The 21,522-nt window shown below is 36.2% G+C and overlaps 1 protein-coding gene and 1 long non-coding RNA gene across 4 annotated transcripts in view; one reads left to right on the top strand and one right to left on the bottom strand.

Annotated features, from left to right (window-relative positions):
* Nucleotides 1-21,522, top strand: part of LOC138690526 (uncharacterized) — an 85,496-nt gene that overhangs the window by 52,595 nt on the left and 11,379 nt on the right. The gene's annotated exons all lie outside the window — the stretch shown is intronic.
* Nucleotides 1-21,522, bottom strand: part of MRTFB (myocardin related transcription factor B) — an 85,150-nt gene that overhangs the window by 46,756 nt on the left and 16,872 nt on the right. Inside the window, exon 3 of one of the 2 annotated variants that reach the window (XM_069809972.1) lies at nucleotides 15,038-15,204. In XM_069809972.1, coding sequence (XP_069666073.1) covers nucleotides 15,038-15,191 — 154 coding nt within the window. In that variant the 5' untranslated portion in view covers nucleotides 15,192-15,204. Of the gene's footprint in view, nucleotides 1-644; nucleotides 985-15,037; nucleotides 15,205-21,522 lie in introns of those variants that run through there. The other variant, XM_009927633.2, reaches the window with a different exon arrangement.

Genomic DNA, 21,522 nt, shown 5'->3' on the forward strand with positions numbered 1-21,522 from the left:
CTTTAAATAATGCTCCAAATATCGTCTATATTATTGCTATTTTACAAACTAATGCTTGTGTATTATATCAATTTAATGCACAGTCTAAAAAACAAACATTAAGACATAACGTTATTTGAAAAGCATACATTTGGAAAGCAGAGTCAAATCTAATTTAAAGTATGAGGGCAGAAGGGAATTCTAGAGAAAGACAGTAGCCGAGAAAAGCACTGTTGAAAATGAGGTAGTAATACATGTCTAAAACTAAAGGTTTGTGGGGTTTTACTTTTAATAGTGTCATATTTAATGACATTTATTTCATTATATTTTTTTCCACAGTGGCATTTTGAAGCATTTTGTGCAATATTCACAGGACAATTTCAGAGTACTTAATTAATTCAGCACTAAATGCAACTCTGAAAAGAGTACTTAATCACTCATTTTTCTTCATACTACAATTTCTATCAAGCTATTATCATCATTATTTTAATAGCTTCAGGTAAATTCTAAATTTAGCTCTTAGAAATTTTTTTAAGACAGAAAACCATACCTCATTTAATGTACAAAAATTCTCCCTGACATATAGCATTACACCACCAATGCTGGTGAACTGAATCTGCCCAGTACTTCTGCATTTTCTGTCCCCCAACCAGCAAGTGACTGACCTTCCTTGAGACTTTTCTGGCTGTTCAGTTCAAGGCATTCCTTCTCCTTCAGTGGCTTAACATCTCCTGCAGGTAAAATCTCAGAAAAGCCCTGTTGCTGCTTCTTGGAGCTATCGATCATGATGAGAATCCTTTAGAATAGCAACATCCAGCACAGGAAAAAAAATATTAATTTGTCACTAAGCAGTACACTGCTGTCCCGAACACTGCTTCCAGGTCCTTGCTCCTAATAAATGAGCAATTGCGCCTTTGTGCAGCCGAAAGCAGCCATCATCATCCTTTACTTTCTAGGTTGACCTGCAGTATGCTCAGGCTGCTTTAGAGCCTGTAACTCACTCAGACAGCAGGCACAGAGCATGTGAAGCAGAACTCCCAAATCCCACCTCTTTTCCCAGACAACCACTCCCCCTTTTCCTTCAGTTACGCTTGCTTCCTCTGCACATTCGTGTTTCAATATGCAGCTTGATGGTCAATCATCTGACAAAGAATGAGTCAAGCAGTTAAAAATAAATCCAGCAGTCGCTGAAGGAGCAGCATTTGCTGATACCTAAGACAAACTACTGCTGAGGACTCTCTCCCTTTTTGCCCCTTCCCCCACTACTCTGAACACTGCTGCAGGCAGCAGAAATACTTCATCTTTGCCTGGCACATTCGTTACTCATTAAGTTTCACCAGTAAACAAAGCTGCACATTGGCATTTGAAAAAGTTATGTTGAGGAACCTTCCCACCCACCCCAGCCCCAGGTCTTGTTTCAGACATTTATCTAGCAGAGGTAATGGGAAAACCAGTCATTATTTCCATGTCTTTCCTTGCAGTATAAGGATTCTGTTCCTTGTTGTAAATAGCTAAAACCCAAGTATTTTATTATTTTCCTTTTTGCATTACAGTTACACATCTCATTATTCCCAGCAGTTTCAGGAGTATTTCCTCCCACAGCTTCTGATCTGCCATTCTCTCCAGCATATCACATTTATCTTACGTGAGTCATCAACTTCAGTATCAACCGGGAAGATTCTGGGGAAATGGATCCCCTCTAATTATCTGGCACTGGCCACGGGGAACAGCAAACTACTTTGCATTTCATGTAGAGAAAATAAACTATATGTAATTTTAAGTAGTCACTACCTGTCAACAAGTAGCTCCAGCAGGTGCATCTTCCCCTCCCTTTGGCCTAAAAATGCTATCATTATACTTATTTTCCACACCCCTACTTCATATTTTAAATCCTTCGGCCTGAAATTATAAGAGACATCTCCACTCAGAAAAACTGTTTCACTTTTATGGCATCAGATTTGAAAAGATCTATATACAATACCAAACACCCGATGCAGAATTTTTAAAAGTGGAAACTAGGAAAAATCATCTTTCCTCTTTGGATCTTTCTGCAAGACAATCATTCAACACCGACTCTTCACCTTAACAATGCACTCCCGGGGCAAGCATTGATACCACGGGGAGCGGGGCTGTGTGACACAGCCAGCAGGACTTGAAGGCCTCTCCCCATCTTCCTACTGCTGGGAGAAGGGAGACCTAGATCTACTCAGAACTGCAGATTCAAAGGAGTCACAAGCTTACTAGGCTGTATCAGCTTCTTGACTTCTAGAGGAGCTGAAAATACAGGCAAAAGAAAACTCTTGCAGCATAACTGATTTGAGGCAGCTCTCCCAACCTAAGGATTTGTTGTTTGCACATCATCTGTATAAAAATTACCAGCCTAAATTAGATTTTGCTTAAATACAAATTATAGACTATTCCAATACATCTGCTTTTGCAGTGATTTTTACTGAATGCAAGAAAAAAAAAATTACCGTGGAAGTACTCCTTCATAAATCAAATCAACTTCCTCACTGCCTCCAGCCAGAACACTTATTATGCATAAGAAACAAAATTAATGTTGAGAAACTCCACACATTCAGGAAAAAATTCCAGACAAACAGAATATAAACACAAACTGCTTAAGAAACCTATATGAAAATCTGAGACAGTCAATAAATAGAATCTTACAAAGTTATGGATATACCAGATTATAACTCCACATTTTTCTTGTGCCAACAGAGAAGTTAACAGTTTGGATGGATTAATTATATTCTAACAGTATAACAATATATAACAGCAGAAATTGTTTTATGGGAAGGGTACAGTGCACTTCACGCATTTTCTGAAAAATCAGTACTTTGTTCTGAAGCCATTTCAAAATGATTCAGAGAACAGAGTATTTTGAAATTAAAAAAACCCAACATACTAATAAGGAAGTGTGTACTTAAAGAATCCAAGGAGTAATACATTTTCCCTCAAATGTCATAGTTCTATCCATTCCTATCTGTTTATAGTGCTTTATATAAATTAAGAATGTCCAGTGCTCAAGTGAATGCTGGATCACAGTAACAGCAGTTGGGTAACAGCAGTTCAAGCCTTCACGAATGTTTCTCACCTGTTGAGAAAGATGAGCTTTAGTAGCATGGAGTTCCTGCTGTCCACTCCTCCCCTTTTTTAAGGGTACCCCCTCCACAGCAGAACTTACAGAAATGAATATGCTTATGCTTCAGCCACTTGGAGTTAAGCCTAATATTTTACTTCAGATTCACCTCCCAGTTCAATACAAGCTAACATACAGATGAATATTTTAAAACACCTTTAAGTCCAATCAAAACCTCAACAGTAATTTGCAAATATCTTTATGCAGAAAAGCAGGAATCACAATTTACAGAAAATAAGAATGATGAAATTCTTGTGCAGACTAGGAGAGATGAATGATCAAAACAACGCTGCGTATTTTCCATATAACCAAATATTGTAGTTGCCAATAAGTGCTATACAATATTGAATAGTTGGGGCTGGGGCAGACCTTAACAACTGAACAGGAAAAGACACTTTGGAAGAAAAAAATTGTTTTTGTTAGATGCAGTTATACTGTGAATATAAAGAATGCCTGGACATTCTGCCCAGGGAACAGTTTCTCAAAATCCCTATACAGAGAATGACATTTATCCCCCACATAATGAAAAAAGGCTCGTAGTCCAACATCGTCTTGTTTTCCCAGCAGTCTTGCATAAACATTAATCCAAGCTCAACTGATAATCTGGATATACTGGTTACTTGAGTGATCAACAGTATAGTTCTATTATTTTTAGTGATAAGGCTTCAAAGAAAAAATAATCACTGTGTCTCAACATGTCTATTAGAAAAGTCTAAAATTCTGAGACAGTTTCACTGGCACCTGGGGACATCTCACAACTGCTGGCTCAGTAGCTGTAGTTGCAGCACTGTAACATGGGAAAAGTGCATGTTTTTATGAGCAACTTTCTCACATTCCTAAGAACGGTACTAGAAGGAACAGAAACAGTTAGCTGGTTAGCACATTCAAGTACTAAATTCATCTGCTAACCAACGATACTCAGTTGTTCAGAGGTGTCTTCCAATCACGAGCAGGACCCATGTGAATCAAGGCAAAGTGCCTCCTCATAATCCCCAGAGAGCCAATCCACCTGCCATTTAAGAGCTCCCTTTTCCCTGCTAAATGAAATAAATTCGTAACTCTCCTAGAGCAGTTCACATATGTTCTTACCTTTGACTGCTAAAGCACCAACACCTACTTCTCAGATTTACTTATGCACTTGCAAATCTGATAGTAATTTTTTAAGCTCTTGCAAAATAGCAGAAGCCCTGCCATTGGCCACCAACACCATGTTGATACTTTAAACATACTTCCTGTGTCTGGATTATATCTGTCTTGAAGGTCATTGTTTTGACAGGTAAAACCAGCTTTGTACAGCAGTTACTTTCATTGTTGGTTTTGAAGGATGCTAATTCCACATTTATCTTAAAAAAAACTGGTGAAAGACTTCAAGGGCGGGAAGTTAATACTTTCCCATTCAAATTACTCATTTTGTCCTATAACAAAAAATCCTCTAGAGTAAGTATTAGTGAAACAATAGCAACTTGTTTGTTCTTTGACCACTCTTTAAAGTCTTTTCTCTATTTCAGCAGCTATACGGTAAATAGAACACAACCCATGAAATATAAAATACATACAAAAAAGCTTGAGATCTTTCAACTCCACTCACAGTTTGGAAGTGCTTTTGTGTTCAGTTTCTAAAAGGCAGCTGGAATTTGGATTGTCATTGGAAATTAATGGCATTATTAAAAAACAGGCCAAAAAACTTTTTCAAATCATGAAATTTTCATCTTGTCTTTCTGACTGTGTACTTAAATACAGAAGGTTTCATAATAAAGGAAAGAGAACTACTCATTTCCAAAGAAAACATTGGATGTATAACCTCTCCAATTTGAACACGTACCTGTTTCCAAAGAGCGATTTTTAACAGTACAAATAGCTAAATGACACTGAGGATCTTACAGAAACCTATAATGAGCTAGAAACAAAACTGTGCCTGTAACACTAGTTTCTATCAAACAACAAAACATAAGTATGTATCTCTTTCAGCTAAAAGAAAATCTTAAGTGGTGCATGTGGTATCTTTCAATTACAGGCTTAAACCCAATTACAAACAGCATCAGTGTATCAAAACCAGAAGCTGAAGTAAAAGATACACAACACACTTATCGTTTCAATAAAAATTAAATCTGTTGGAATTCACATCATCTTCAGAGGGTAGAAGTACCTCTCATTTTAATTTCAATTTATTTAAGTTATATATATTGTATACAAGTGGGTGAAATGAAGAAAAAAGGCTTCAGAATGGAACATCCCTGTCAGTTCCATAAACCGTAATCCAGTAACTTCTCATTTATTAGCAATATATTGCAGAAGTTTTTCATAAACGTTTGCTTTTAATTTAAGGTAATAAATGTTTTTTCTTTCCATCCTCCTGCAACACAGACTTTCAAGTTCTGCCAACCTTCAGCCTACAGTAAAAGCATTATTTAAAAAGAGGAAGTGCCGAATAGATATTTGCCAAAATCACAATGTACAGGAGGAAACAATGCAGCAACATTGTACCCTCCACAGTGCGTGCTTGTCTGCCACTCAGAATAGTCCTGTTATCTTTTTAAGTATCAGTGATCTGGTGAGTGAGATCAGTAACTGCAAGCAACTTCACAACCTCATTAAACATGAAGTAACTAAGCTACAATTGCTTTAACAGTACATTCCAACTCTTCACATCATATGGAGCTCATTCCTTTGCAATCCCATAAAAAAAAAAAACCACCCAAATGCTACAGATGAACTTAAACTCTAGGGGAAAAAAAAAAAAAAGAAAAAAAAGAACAATCTTATGTATTTAATTTATTTCACTACCACAAGACTTTGAAGTGGGGGAGGCAAAGCCTAATTACTCAAACATTTGTTTCATCTTGGCTTTACACACACCTTAATGAACTTCTTGGTCCTTTATATTGTGTTAGGATAATCCAGTTCTTGATCATGGTGTAATAATTTCTTCACATAGGAAAATAGTGCTCTGACTACACAAACTAAAATATTCATTTAAATAATCCCTGTTATAATTTATTCTATTATTTCTTTAAACACTAAGAATGTTACCTCAAACTGTTAACTTAAGGGGTTTTGTTTTGGGGGCTTTTGTTCGTTCCCCTCCTCTGCTCCGCTACTTGCAATAGGTTTCTATTCTGCCTTCTTGTTTTGTTAAAAAAAAGAAAATTCTATACCAGTACATTAAGCTCTTTGCTTTGAACACTTAAGACATTTGTCAAAAACTCAGCAGTAAATCTCATACAGTCTTATGCTTGTATTCAAGATAAATATACAAACCCCAAAGCATTGAAGTCTCTCATCTTCATATTCTTTTGGTAGTAAAACATCAAGTATATCTTCTATTTGTTTTTTTGAAAAGTCAAGTGAAAAATTTGAGTAATTTTTGAAATAGCATTGTGTACTATGCTGTGACTAAGGAATTACATCAGAAGGACTGGCGATTTCTGCCTGTATTCTCCACCATTGTGGTAACAAAGACCCAAACAACCCAAATCATGGCCACCATCTACCTCAGTTACTCTTCCCAGAAAAATCCCAAACACTTAAACAGTGATATCAAATTTATAACTCTCCATGTTCTACTTCTTTTCTCCCACTAAAACCCGCACAAATTCCTTTTAAGGGAGGACATATGTTGGCAGTGTTCACTGTTTAAATTAAAATTCCCTAACATTCAGCCTTGCCCATATATACATCTAAATAAATAAATAAATAAATATTTAAAAAGTATATTATAAAATACATATATATATATATAAAAATATATATGTTTATGTTTAACTGCACATATACATATATAATTTTTTTAAGGACAATATTTGGTCATCCACCATGCTACCTATGATTGCAAAAGGCACATATAATAACTACTGCACATCAATTACCAGTTCTGTTTGTACTACATTACCTTCTTGTAGTGGCTGATCACAACCTAACATTGCAACGATAACATATGCAGCTAGGATTTAGTTCTAACAATTTAAAAAAATTATACAGTGGAATTTAAAATTAACTCAACATTCTTTTCTAGCTATGCATTTAGTTATCCACAAGGAATTTCAGGAAAAAAAGTCAGAATAAGACAGCTTGATCAAGAGATCTCATTAAAGGAAAACATACTTTCCATATCTCCTGTAATCACTCAAATGCCAAGCCCTCTAACAGGACCTTTTCATATATACCAGATGCCTTAAATTGAGTCAGTCACAGGTCACGTCTCCCATGTTAATCTCTTCACAATAAGCAGATAATTTAAGAAAAAAAAATTAAAAAAAAAAAAATCTATAAATCAAACTAAAATGATGGAATGTTTGTTTAGAAGTTTACCAAATGGTATGACCCTACTGGAATTCTTTCATGTAGCCTGTGAAAATGTCAGAATATATTCCATTTAAGAGGTCACAGTCCCTAGAGAGCTCTGAGTTTTGGCCTGTATGTCTTTTCACATGCTTTAATATTTGAAAATCGTTCCTTGTAGACACTGACTGATGCCCTGGGAATGCTAGGATTGTGGGAACTGGCAGTACCAATGACAAAGACAGACTTACTGGGAAATCAGTACCTACTCAGTTTGCTCTCTCATCTCATAACAGATAAGACAACATTCAAATATTTACAGGGAGACCAAAAGAATCCATACATTAAAAACCATGTTCTTTCTACGGACACTGTTTGTTTAAAAGAAAAAACCCCCAACAAACAAACTCCAAAAAACCCCAAACCCACAGCACCCCAAAAAACCCCCAAAACACAGAGACAAATACGTATTAACTACAATACGCTGTGTGTTCTTACAAAGGATTATTTAGTAGAATATTTGCACCGGATGTTCCATGGACTATTAAAACCTTAAAGGAAAGACAAACCACAAAATCACTGAGGTTGGAAGCAACCTCTTGAGATCACCTAGCCCAACTGCCTGCTCAAGCAGGGTCAGCTGGAACAGGCTGCCTAGGACTGTGCCCAGTCAGATTTTTAATATCGCCATGGATGGAGATTGCACAACCTCTCTGCGTAACCATTCTTCTACACACACACACACATTATATATACACTATACTATATACACACACAGACACACACACACACTTCTCTGTTGTAAACTTATATAAATTATATACTACTTCTATAACTACATAGGTTTTTTAGAATATACTTACTTTGAAGTTTTGGAGGGTTTTTTGTTGTGGTTTTTTGGGAGGTGGGAGGGTGGTGGTGTTAATCAGAATATCTGTATGCTGTTTTCCAGATCTCATTGCTTTCAGCTTAGTGACTATGAAACTACTGAACTTAAGTTGACATTTCCAATTATTTTCTGTGCCAATCTACTACTTTAATCAGAACTAAGTTTTCCATTTGTTGTTCTCTAGTCTTCCCACTAGCCATCTTTTCCCCACTTTATCTCTCCCGATTCTCAAGAAAATAACTTCTAAGCACAGTAACCTACCTATATAACATTAGGAGATGAAAAAACATGCCTAATTGCAGATCTTAAAAGAGTGGAAAAAAACCCTGTCATACACAGATACAAGGAGAATGTCTGAAATTTACCTGATTCCCTAGTATCAACTTTGCAGCTTCAAACCTATTAACTGCACAGAGGATTAAGAATTTGTTCAGAAGCCATAAAACTATGCCAAGAATGCATGTTACCAGTGCTACATAATGAGGGAGTGGAAGATAAGAGATAACAGGCAAACTAATATACCCACAACTCTTTTAGATGCCAGAAAAATTCCCTTGGTTCATCATATTTATTTAAGTAATATCATTAGGTTAAGTGTGATGTAGATTTCATTCAGTTATTTTGAGAACTGTCTGTCTCCCAGCTGGCTCGACTGGTCCCTTAGGAGGACTGAATAGACACCATTTGGAGTATTTGTTTTTGGTTTGTTTTTTTTGGGTTTGTGGGTTTTTGTTTTGGTTGGGGGGGGGGGGGGGGCAGAGTGTTTCCATCTTCACCTTAACTCACTACAGTTCCCCACAAGCTCTAGTGGCCCCATAGGAAGCTGTCATTCTCATCAGACCTTCAGTGCTTCAAGGTCTTTGCTCCTGAGTGTCATCGTTCTTATGCAGCCAGAGGCACTAATTTCTTCTAGTAGAGATTTTACCAGTCTTGCTTTTACTTTAAGGTGTTTACTGTCCCAAGGCTTTTTTCCTGACAAAACTTCCAAGACTCTTAGCTCTTTTCTCAATTAGCTCAATTCTGCTGTAGAATATTAGCTGCTAGCCATCAAAGAGTGAGATTTAGCAGATAGCCATGGTGGGCACATGACAACCTTTTCTACCCTCCTCCAGTACAAGATATACAACCCCAAACAGAACCAGAATGCGATCCCATGTCTACTCTGGTCTGAGTTTAGAGAAGCAGACACCCATTAGCTGGAACAAAACTGTTTCTCCACACAATGCAGAGGATAGAGAACAGGCACGCTCAGAATCCGAAATCAGTTGTAGCCAAGACAAAGAGCTGAAACAAGTCTACAGAGTGCTAAAGGACAGTCAACAGCCCGTATAGGAGCCAACCAGTTACCCACCTGTTTTACAAGAATATAGCCAGGCTCCTATCTGTGGATGACAACTGCACAAGAGTAACTTACACGTCTCTTTCAGAAACTAGTAGCCACTTTCACAAGGAGTTTCTCGCACAGTGGGCTAACAAAGCCAAGAGAGATTGCTGTAAAACGTAGAAGCCAGGACCTTTTAATTTTACATGTACCTTGAAACAACTATGATTGCATGGCTCCTGACATCCAGACCTTCACACCTACCTGTACCAGCCAAAGTGGCATGGTCACCAATTCTGAGAAAGTACTAATTCAGCATGCAAAAAGCTTTGCTCATCCAGTATTTCCTTTTTTTGATGGTATCTGCATGTGCAATCCCTTCCCACCCTTTGGCTCTGAAACAGCAAGTTGGAAGGATGCAAGCAGCATCATTCCCATCCACCCTCCTGCTGTCAACAGCAGACAGCCTATCCTTCCCTCCCTTGCCACCTCCTGGCTCTCAGACAGAAGCCTGTGAAACTGTGGTACAGTGCGTGGGTAGCATATTGTTCTGACTAGTACTTCAGCTGTGCCATGCTGCCTGCTACTCTTGTCATTCTTCCTCCGCTGCAGTCCAACTAAACAACACCTAGTCATCAATTTTCTCCCTCCTGCTCCCAGAGAAGACCCTCATCTGCGTCACTTTTCTCCTCCAACCACTGTCCTTCCTAAGGACACAGCATCTTGACTAAGAAATCAAACACAGCGTACACAACCTAGCGTTCTTCAGGCAGGGATGCAAACCAAGAGCCTCTTAAGGCCACAGCATTCTGTTTCCCAACCTCCATTCACATGAGGAGCCCAACTGCTTACATGACAGACATGGACTATACACCAGTGGTTGCCATGAGACTGCCAGAATCACAGGCATGTCTTCAGTGTCCACTCTGTAGGTGACAAGTATGAAAAGCAAAACCAATGAAAAGGTAACTTTTGCTGCTTTTTGGCAAGTGCAACAAGAGTTGGCCTCCAGAGAACAGGCACAATAATACACTGCAATAAACAGGGCACAAGTTTACATGATCAATGCATTGCACGTATTGCCTAATTATCCAGAAAGATGCAAACTAATGAGAAACTGAAATTAATTTCACTAGTAATCCAGTATTGCCCACAGCCGTTGACTTAAAAACAGCTCAAAAGAAAAAAGGGAATCTTAAAATTGTGACAGTCCAGAAGACCAACATACAACATCCTGGAAAGATGTACCTTTGTTATTACACTTAACTACTAACACAAGGTTACCTTCTACAAACAGTTTGTTGTTCTGACCTCAAATAATTAAAAGTGTTTGCTTTAGAGATGGTTCAGTTGAAGTATTTCAGCCCCGCAATAAAACCTTTATCTAGCAAATCAGCTTGAAAACTCCCATTACTTGCCCTGCCATTAAAATATGAAACATTAATTGGTTAGTATTTGTGTTTCACAGACTTTTTATGATGGAAGACATCTGTCTGAAAAATGACATTTGAGAAGACAAGAATATGTTGCTGCCCTCCTCTCTTTCTCAGTCTCCAAAGAAATTATCTATTTGTCTTTATTCAGGGAGTAAACACCTGCATGTAGTAAATAGCTGCAGAAGCTTAAGATGCTATTGCCCTCCAACTGTTTGTTATTGATCCTCTACTGGAAGTTACAACCTCTTCAACAGAGTTGACAGAGCATATAGGTGTTCCTTTGTCAACTCAAGGGACAACAGTTCCACTGGAGCTTAATCTAAACCATGAATCTTGCACCAAAAAATACTGAGCTATGCTCACCTTAACTCTTATGCTAGCTTTGCTGTATGACTGTGATCTCTGGGGGCAGACTGGGCAGGGGAAGAGGAGTAAAATGTAAAAAAAAGGACAAAGTAGTAACATCTCAAATGACTGTTGGCTCACCAGGCATGTGCTTGCAATTACATTGTACATTTCTGTTACCCTGGTGTGACTACCTCCATGGTAAACAAAACCAAACCAAAGCATAAGCCTCCCACACTTCTAGTGTCATTGGAAAAGCTTGAAACACCATTTCTGTACTAACTTGTACAAGGCAGCCTAACACCACTATGCAGAACAATACTAGAATAATTCACCCATCTACTGGACTACTGCCAAAAGACTCATTCAAGTAAACAAAAGGTTTAAAGGATCACTACCAAACCTCACAGAAAGCATAATGCTTCCTGCGTAAAAATATTCAACAAAAAACCTTAAATATTTCAGAATTTTTTTATTAAGTGCCACTGTTCTGCGTACTGAAATCTCTTGTGCTTACAGACTTATAAAATAGTGACATGTTAACATATTCCTGAAGAGATCCTGTTTTGGTAAAAAGTAAAAACAAAGAGTAAGTATTAAAGCTACTTTTAATATGAATCCATCAAGTTAAATTTTACCTTTACAAATTTTCTTCTGACTTTCATCATTTCTACAAAAAATTTACCTTTAACCAAATTAACCCAAACTACTAAATCTGAAATTATAGGTGTGCAATAGTTTGGGTGCTCTGGAGGATGACAGTGCCCAAACCTCTTTTTGTTGTTCTGAGAAAGCAATTTGAACACAAACATGCATTTCTTCCGGGAACAAAAGCAGACAGCCAGTATAAAGTCAGATATTGTCAGCTCTTTCGCATAAGGACAGGAAGAGAACTAGGAGGCTCCTCTTAAGTTCATTTAGGAATTATTTAAATACTACTAAAGTAGCATTCCCTCAGTGGCAGGATACTTAAACAACATTAGAAAGATCTAGAACACTGAAAAGGATAGGAAATTGCACCCGTGTCCACCAAACACTTCTTTATCATGTCTGTCAGACTGTATTCCTCCAATTGTATGATTTCTCAATCTGCCTTGCAGATTGCTGAGCCTTTTCCTTTTCAAAAGCAATAGGGTTGTGCTAATAATGGCCTTGAAAACAATGCCTAACCTTTTGGCCAAGCCCAGCCAGATGACTTAGTCTTGTCACAAGACACATATGAAGAGAAGCCACGGCCCATTATGTGAACTTCATACAATCTCTTCCTCAAAGACGACATTAAAATCTTTGTGGGAGGCCTGATACTTACTATGGACAGATGCTCAAAAGTATCCTAAGTCATAAGAGAAATTATGATAAATAATGAGGATTAACAGGGTGATGGTTCTTAAGTCAACTGAGACTTAAGAGGAGAGCGAGAGGCACAGCAGAGTGAGAGGCAGCTTCTCAAATTATTCATTTCCTCTCCGCCACTTTATTTATGAAAATCTCCTTGTTATTTCAAAAAGCCAGAGCCCTTAAGCATTAAAATCTTTTGTTGCTGCCTTTTCTTTGGAAAATAAACAAGAAGCATATTATATATGAAGACAATACAAAACCTACCTATAGATTATTTTATTAATTCATGAAAGCACAAAAATACTTTCAAGTTATGGGAAGAATGCCTAAGAAAAGAAACAACTGTCCAGTACAGAAGAACTAAAAGTGAAAGACTAAAGAGCAAACATGAGTAAGTTTAGCACCTGAAGTGGCATACCTCATTTTACTGCTTGTTTGACAATTTACCTTTATTAGTAAAAGCAGGAAGATAACAAAACAATTAAATTAAGTGAAGGCAATAAATATGTACTTAAGACAAACATAGCAAGGTTTGTCAAAAAAGAAATTGATGAGCTTGCCATCTTATAACGGATTTTTCCTATTTAATTTAGTGCATTCTTGTGGTAGTAGTCTTCAGAACTTAAAAGTTTGAGTCATTTAGACTCAACACCTGTGTCATCCATTTCAGTTTTACAGGCAATTAAAAAGAACAAATTTTCCAGATGTATAGTTACACACAGGATGCAAAAACCCCCACTACATTCTCTTTTTGATAAGGTCTATGAGTTAAGTGTTAACATTTTTTAGCCTCATTATGAAATAGCTTTCTTTAAATACATATTTCTGTTGCTTCCTTGATAAAAAGGTAAAATGTTGTAAGCTATCTTAAAATAAGCTTCTGGTATAGACATGCCTATTATCAATTTAACATCAAATAGTAGCCAACAAAACCCAATGCCTCCCAAGTTACAATTCTTTTTTCTGCCTTACAAAAAATAATTCTTAAGGCTGTAGAGCCAAAAATATTAATAAATTAGCTGCAGGTCCCTTAGTTTAAAAGACTTTGAACATACTATATCAGTTAACACAGTATTCTGTATTTCAAGATCTTCACACGTGTTAAAAAATAAGGAAGTAATTGTAAAAGACATGCTCAAGTATTCAAAGAGGTTGTCATTCCACATTTATATAAGCTAAGCCTAAGTCTCTCCCTTACTATATTTTCCCTTTATTATGTTTTTCTTTCTTGGAGTGCTATATAATACTGAGGGTATGTACACAAGGCACCATACAGTTAGTCCCTCATTGTGTAAACAGGAGCATCTTGGTTGTAGACAACATTCCATGTCTTTCTGAAACAGAGAATACCATGACTTGGACCTGTCCCTGGATATTTGATATACATACAGCCTAGCAATATATATCCCCATTTTTTCTACTTTAAAGCCAGGATATTCAGACAGTTTTCTTCTTATTTAATAATGCTTATATTATTACAACTAAATTAATAGCTAGCTGTAGCTAAACTGATTTTAAAAAAATTCTTCAAAAAATTAAATACTTCCTTTACATAATTTCAATGTTCCCACTATTTACTACAAATACTGGAAAACAAATCATTATTAGAAGAAGTATTACTGTATTACTAGTGTGACAAAAACCCCAAACACACACACACAAAAAAAAAAAGAGAGGTTCATGCCTTCTCCCCAATAAAAATGAGCCTACATTTGGATTCAGACCTAATTCTTCCTGATGCTTACTGTAACAGTGGAAACACTTTCTTCCTAAGTTGCTATGCCAACATCAACAACAAGGAAAGATACTGGAGAGATTCCCAAAATGTAAATTTTGTTTTTCTTTAGTTGTTCAACCTTAAACTATGTGGTGAATTAAACTTTCTGGAATACAATGTGAAACTTCAATTCTGTATTGTTTTTGCAGAAAAAAACCTGTTCTTGATAATTATCCCTTTTTGTCTGATAACAATACAACTCTCAAAAATATTTAATTAATACTTTTCTTATACACCCGCTCTAGTTTTAAAACTATTTAAAAATGTAAACAACTCCATTCTATATGCCTCAACAAAGTATTCTAGGTGGGGTTGTGAAGTCAGACTTACAAGCTGCCATGACAGGTGAAGCTGATCAGGACAGATTTGGTTACAAACACTGTAGCACTTTAACTCTACATAGTATGGTTTGGGAGGAGTGAGTGAAGAGAGTCAATTAATGTTATTTGAAGAAATCAAACAAACATCATTATTCCCACAGAAAACATTTAAACAATGCAGAGAAAAGAACAACAGTCACTTTTGCACTCACCATTCTTTCGTTCGTTGAGAGGAGGTAAGTACTGATTGGGCTGCAATGAGAGTTCCTTAAACTCATGAGCAACTGCTTCACTATGAGGACTAGGAGCAAGCCGTGTTAGTGATCCAGAGTCGTCCTCAGCGTCTGCTGTCCCCAAGTGATCCATTGTGTTAAATTGTCTGGAGACAGGGAGAGCAAGTGGTCTCTTAATCACACTATCGTTGATAAAATTAATAAAGAAAAAAAATCACGTAGACACGTTATGTTTTTTGTTCGGGTTTTGGTCAGTTCCTTTGCACACAAAATTCAACTTTACAATTATATGCATGTTACCTACTGATTTACCACATGTATTATGGGTTTGCAAAAATATAGTTAAGCAATGTATTTACAAGCAATTTCACAGTCATTTGGTTCTGAGAAGCAGGAGTTTCTCTGTTCACTTTGACAGAAATATTACACAGTGTTAACTCTCAATATGGATGTCCAGAAGCTCCTGTCTTATAGCAAGTGACACAGCCTGTTTATCAGAAAAACATTCTTTTTTTTCAGTAGCTTATATTAGAGAATGCTCAATTAATATATGACAACATACAAACAGCTTTTAATATTTTGAAGCGCTGTACAACTTTCCTTCGGATCAAAAATCAACTTTGGTATTAATACAGGAATTCATAGAACTATTCATTCATTCAAAGAACTATATTAGAACTAGTTAATCTTCAACCTGTCCAGCAAGGAAGGCTTTTTGCTATGAATTTTTTCAAATTAATTTTACTGTACACTAGGTACTTATTGTAAAATACTCTACAGAGTGGAATAAAAGTCCCTATTTATTATTTCTTTCCTTTCTACCATTAATGGGGTACTTAATCTACAGTGAGGAGAGACAGAAGCATGAATTACTGGAACAGACTTTTTCTAGCTCACAGAACCTGAAATCATTAAAATGTCAATAAATCAATATGGACTTCAATGAAGTCCATCCCTGGATTCTTGGAAACTCAAACAATATGAAATATTAATAATTCATGAAGATCCATAAAACTGAAGAAATGTCTTATTATTGTTAAAATTGTTTGCTTATTTTTAGTTATTTTTCTTAAGAAACACTACTGCTTGCCCATACTCAACCTTAAATTTCAAACTGAATGTAAATGTCCTGAATGTAAATACCGCATGTGTTGGGGTGCGTATTTAAAGGTTTTTAAAATGCAACATGTGTTTCAATGACTATACCCAAAATATTTCAAGTGTTACTTGATATTTTAAAAAACATCAAGATGATGAAAAATTATCATGACCACCAAAGAATGGCCTACACTACAAAAAGGGGTAAAGAATCATGTTGCTGAAAGTGCCAATTTAAAAATAAGACATATAAGCAAGTACTGCTTGATATATACCTCAGTAGAACAAATATGATCAAGTGTATATTTTTCATTATTTTCCATAGTTACCAATTGGTGCTTTCACATTAAATGAAGACACATTAACTTACTGTTATGCAAGATTTTCTTCTTTGTTCTTCGCTTTTACAAGCATAATTTACCAGCTCTCATTTGATTTCCTGACATTACACTCTCCTCAAACTCCCACTCATCCATACAAATTAAGTACATTATTAACCAAGCAAGTCTCTTCAGAGCAGAATTTAAGTGAAAATTTAGCTGCTTATCTGCTCATATTCACAGCATTTTATCCACAATTTATTACCTGAGTTATGTCTTAGAGTCACTTTTCAAAGAGATTAAACCACATTAGCTGTATTCATGCCATTAAATCCATATGAAATTAATAGAAACACCTTCTTGTACTAAAGGCTTAACATTTATTATGCTGCATGTTAGCTTTGACTAAGTCTTTTCCCCATGACAGATAACTAAATATCTTGCTTTACATTAAACCGGTTTAACTTCCATCACTTCTACAACACACTGCTAAATGTCCATTTCTTAATTTTCATTTCAGGAATACACGTAAATGTGGTTTTTTTTGTCCAGATTCAGCTAAGAACAAGGCATGCAAGAATTATATGCAACATATTAAATTATATTGATTGCAACATTGCAGTGCAACTCAAAACAAGTTGACTTCTCACACCAAATGTGCTTAATTTGTGGTTTGAACCTGATTAAATCAGGTTAGAAGGGACCTTCTGGAGGTCATCTAGTCCATCCCCCAATCTTGAGTAGGGATACCAGCTGCCCAGGAATTTGTCTTGTCAGGTTCTGAAAATCTCCAAAGCTGGTGAATCCACCACCTCCGGGTAATCTCATTATGAATGCCATGCCCACCTCTTTCTAACAGAGCTGCTTCTACTGCAACCTATGAGTGTTGCCTCTTGCTATTTTGCCCTAACACAGATGATATTGCTGACTGCAACTCTCAGATCCCAGTTTTTACTGTGGCTTCATACAGTACACGAACTTGATCATTAGGAAACCTCTAAACTGAAAGTTCTCCAATGCAGAACTCTAACCCTGATTTGAAAGTTTCCAATTCACAGTAAAGTCTCAGATATTGCAAATTCCTTGTCTTAGATCTTTTGGATAAACAATTTTAACAACTAAAAATAAAGTTATTAATAAAAAAACCTGCAGCAAGCCTAAACATCCACTATTTATCAGTTTACCTTCCTTTACCATTACAGAATTTCACAGGAACAAGCCTCTAGGAAGCAAAACTGAAACAGGTTACAGCATGCACATTGAATAACCACAGCTGATGCCTCTTTTGTTTCCTCAAGCAGTTGTCTATACTGATTGACAGAGCAGGATGAGGTCACTACACACTGTTACATGCAGAAAGCCCTCTTTCAATTTTTTGCTGCAAGGGTGCTGAAAGCCTATAGGCTGTTAAAAATCTAGTTTTTATCCAAAATGATCTTTCAATACTAGAACAACTAGAATCTCATTTCTTTTCATTTTTACTGATGAACTGCTACCATATCAAACTACAGAAATATTTCTGAGCTTAGAACAATGAATTTTCTTGACCTTCCCTCAAAAAAGAAAACACATACCTCCACCCAACATTTGTAAGTTTTTTTTTTTTTTGGGGGGGGGGGGGAGTCAATGACCTACATCATCAAGTTCTGGCTCAGATACACTATGATCAGTGACAGCTCCTTACTGAATCAATAACAGAACATCAGAACAATACTATAAAGATTACAAATTGAAGACCTGCAGTAATAAAATATAAACAATTAATTTTATTCTCCTCTCTTGTTCAACTGGCATCTAAAAGAGAATTCAGCTGTTCAACTTTCTAAACAGAACTTTAAAAATTAGCATCCATGAAATTACTAGTTTGTCTTAGGCATAAGGTTTTCCTTATTAACAAAGTAATTCTGAAACTTAAATAAAAATAATTTTGATAAATACCTTTCCAAACAAACAAAAGAAATAAACAAGAAAAAATATATCTCTATGTAAACAACATCTTTTTACACTGTTGTATGTATGAGATGATAAACCACTACTATTTTTTAGCATGCTCATTTTAAATGCTAGAGAAGATGCATACAATTGCTTTGTCATCAGCTAGAGGTTACAACCAGCAGCATTTACTTCACTTGAAACTAGAGTTAAGATATGCAGAACATCTCCCATCTATCTTCAGTTTTCAAAAGCTGTATTTCATTCTGACATTTCTAATATAACTGATTGTTTGGACATTAGCAATTCAAACACAAAAAAAACCAGTAGGAGAAAACATTAGTTCACCTTGATTCAAATCAAACCCTGTACAATAAATACTTTATCATAGAATCAGAGTGGTTTGGGTTGGAAGGGACCTTAAAAATCATCTAGTATCCAGTCATCATGTGAAAAAGTGAGAAACTTACCTGATTTAGAATTTAATGTACCATGATACTATCATATTTTATATTAAAGATAACACATTTGCCTCCCCTTTCTCATTTATTTGAAGCCTCCTCTTCAAATCTTGAAGAATTACTTCATATTTGCCATCTGCATTTACAGATGGTAACCATTATCTATGTAACCCCTGACTTCAAGCAGACCTATACACAAAAGTGTATTAATAACATAACTGAAACTCAACAGTAAAAACACATACAGGAAAAATACAATTAAAAAAAATCCATACTATTAAAGTATCAATGTTCTACTCTGCATCATCTAAGAAAGCACCATTTTATACAAGGCTAATCTGACAGACAGAAATCAGTTGTCACTTCAGGGGTTTCCACTCCCTTCCTTGAAACCAAGACATGCAAAAGTTTATTAAGTTGTATGAACCATCATTTCATTTGGTATGAAAAACATTTCTACTTATAAAGTGTTGGAAAGTATAATACCATCTTATTTGTAGCAAATAAAACTACTCCACTCTTCCAATAGTCCCAAACAATTTCAGGTTTGGGTTGGGTTTTTTGTTTGTTTGGGTTTTTTTTGTTTTAAACACAGAATTCAGCAAAATGTTTAAGAGCAGCAAAGTGAAAACTAGAACAAATTATTTTCCTACTTAACCTTCAGAATAGATTATGAAAATAGAATATGCACCAGCACTGCAAGCAATGCTTCGGTTCACATTTATCTGACAACTACACAGAAAGAGCGTTCCAGTACTCGCAAGAGAGAACTCCTGTACAGTGTACGAGTCTTATGTAAGTGTTCTCACAGATTGTAGGTGGTTGCTATCTTTTCTTAACTGCTGAAGACAAACGCTTCTTTTATTTTTAAACATTTTATCTTCAAAAGACAAAGTATATTTCCTTAGAAAAATCTTAGAAGGGGAGAAAATACATACTTCCCTGCCACTTGAGACACTAGAACTGGTATTTTATTCGGCACAAACTGTGAAATCTGGATGACACTTAGGTAGTAAATCAGATTTTAGAAATCTGCTGGAAAAAAACAGGTCAAGAATCACAGTGCATTCAAACTCTGGCCAAGTCAAATGGCTGACCTTAACATTGCTCACTCATGGAGATCTGCAAGGAACTTAGGTCACTATACACAGTGCAGTATCAAATTATTAATAGTCACACCAGATTAGATATTAGCAATACCAGGCTCCAGTACAGAATTTATTACAGAATCATGGTGTTAACATCAGCAGTCAAATCACCTAGGTTTAAGCTTCTCCATTTATAAAACTCAGTAAAATTTTAAACTGTATAGCTAGCAGTTTGTAATACACCAGAGTCTTTAGTGGGAAGAATACTAGAATTGCAAAATGTTGGGTTTTTTTGTTTGTTTGTTTTTTTCCCCTTCTTCTTCAGTGTGTCAGGAAACAGTAGAGGAGACACTTAAAAAGCTTAAGCCCTGCATCCATCAGGTTAGCTTAACAGTTGCCAGGGAAGGTCATTTGCCTTATGCTCTTGGATCTCTTTGTCAATGCCTAGAAAGACTTTAAAATCTGTACAGTGGGGATGATGATCTCTAACACTATAGTGGTTAATATGCATTTAGGGGACTGTTACGGTTTCAAATACTACTTCAATTTGAACAGTGAGCATTAATGATTTGTATCTGAGATAATGTGCTAAGTGACAATATGAGACTAACTTGGCAACTCCTCCTTCCATCTCATAAAAGAAGGGCAAGGACTATGCTTTCAGAATGCAGCCGGCCCTATCTAGTGCATAGATATGCCTAGAGTAAACTTCCTTCCTAATTTTCAAATCAGCCAAGTCACAGTGGTCAGACCCTTGGAATGCTCAGTACCTCCTTTCTCCACAGGATCAATACAAGTAGGACTTGGACATCAACATTCAAAATACCCAGGAACATTTAGCTCACTGAACAATACGGTAACTATAAGCTAAGAGAGTCATTTCCCAGAGACAAGAACTGGGGATGAAATACCCGCTGCAAAGAGAGGAAAAGACGCAGTATTTTTAAAGGATGACTCCTCTTGGCATGCTGCCTATCAGCAAGGGATAAAAAAAAAATTAAGAAACAAATAGTAGGGTTGGCTGCAGGAAATCCATCTCAAATCAGTTCCTGGAGCAATACCAAATCTAGGTATCTGCTACTGAGACAATAACGCTCCTCAGTCTAGTACATGGTGGTTTCTCTGTGACCTCTAAAATGCAGCATGTTCTATTTGGTAGATACCAGCACATATCATATATGCACAATTTCATTTCAGCTGTGCTTACATCCTATTATAGATGTGAGATCTTACGAAACTCCTACATGAAAAACTATTGGGGCTCCCTTTATAATTGTTCTGAATACCTTTTTCTGTATGTCCAAATGTATGTTTTCCCCAAACTCTAAGGACTACTTATATTTCATTACAAAATGGAAAGACAAATAATAATAATAATTTTAAAAAGCTTTGGAAATACTTACAGAGTGTCTAAAAGCCACTTAAAGCTATTCCTCCGAATCACTAACCTGTCTTTCACACCAAGTCTCATATATTGGTGTTTTTAAAATAGTAAAGATGTAAAAATGAAAAAATAACCTTTTGCATTTAGTACTGCAATTTTAACAATAAACTGTTACAGAAAA

This window comes from Haliaeetus albicilla, chromosome 22 (assembly GCF_947461875.1).
Source record: "Haliaeetus albicilla chromosome 22, bHalAlb1.1, whole genome shotgun sequence".
NCBI classification, from domain to species: domain Eukaryota; kingdom Metazoa; phylum Chordata; class Aves; order Accipitriformes; family Accipitridae; genus Haliaeetus; species Haliaeetus albicilla.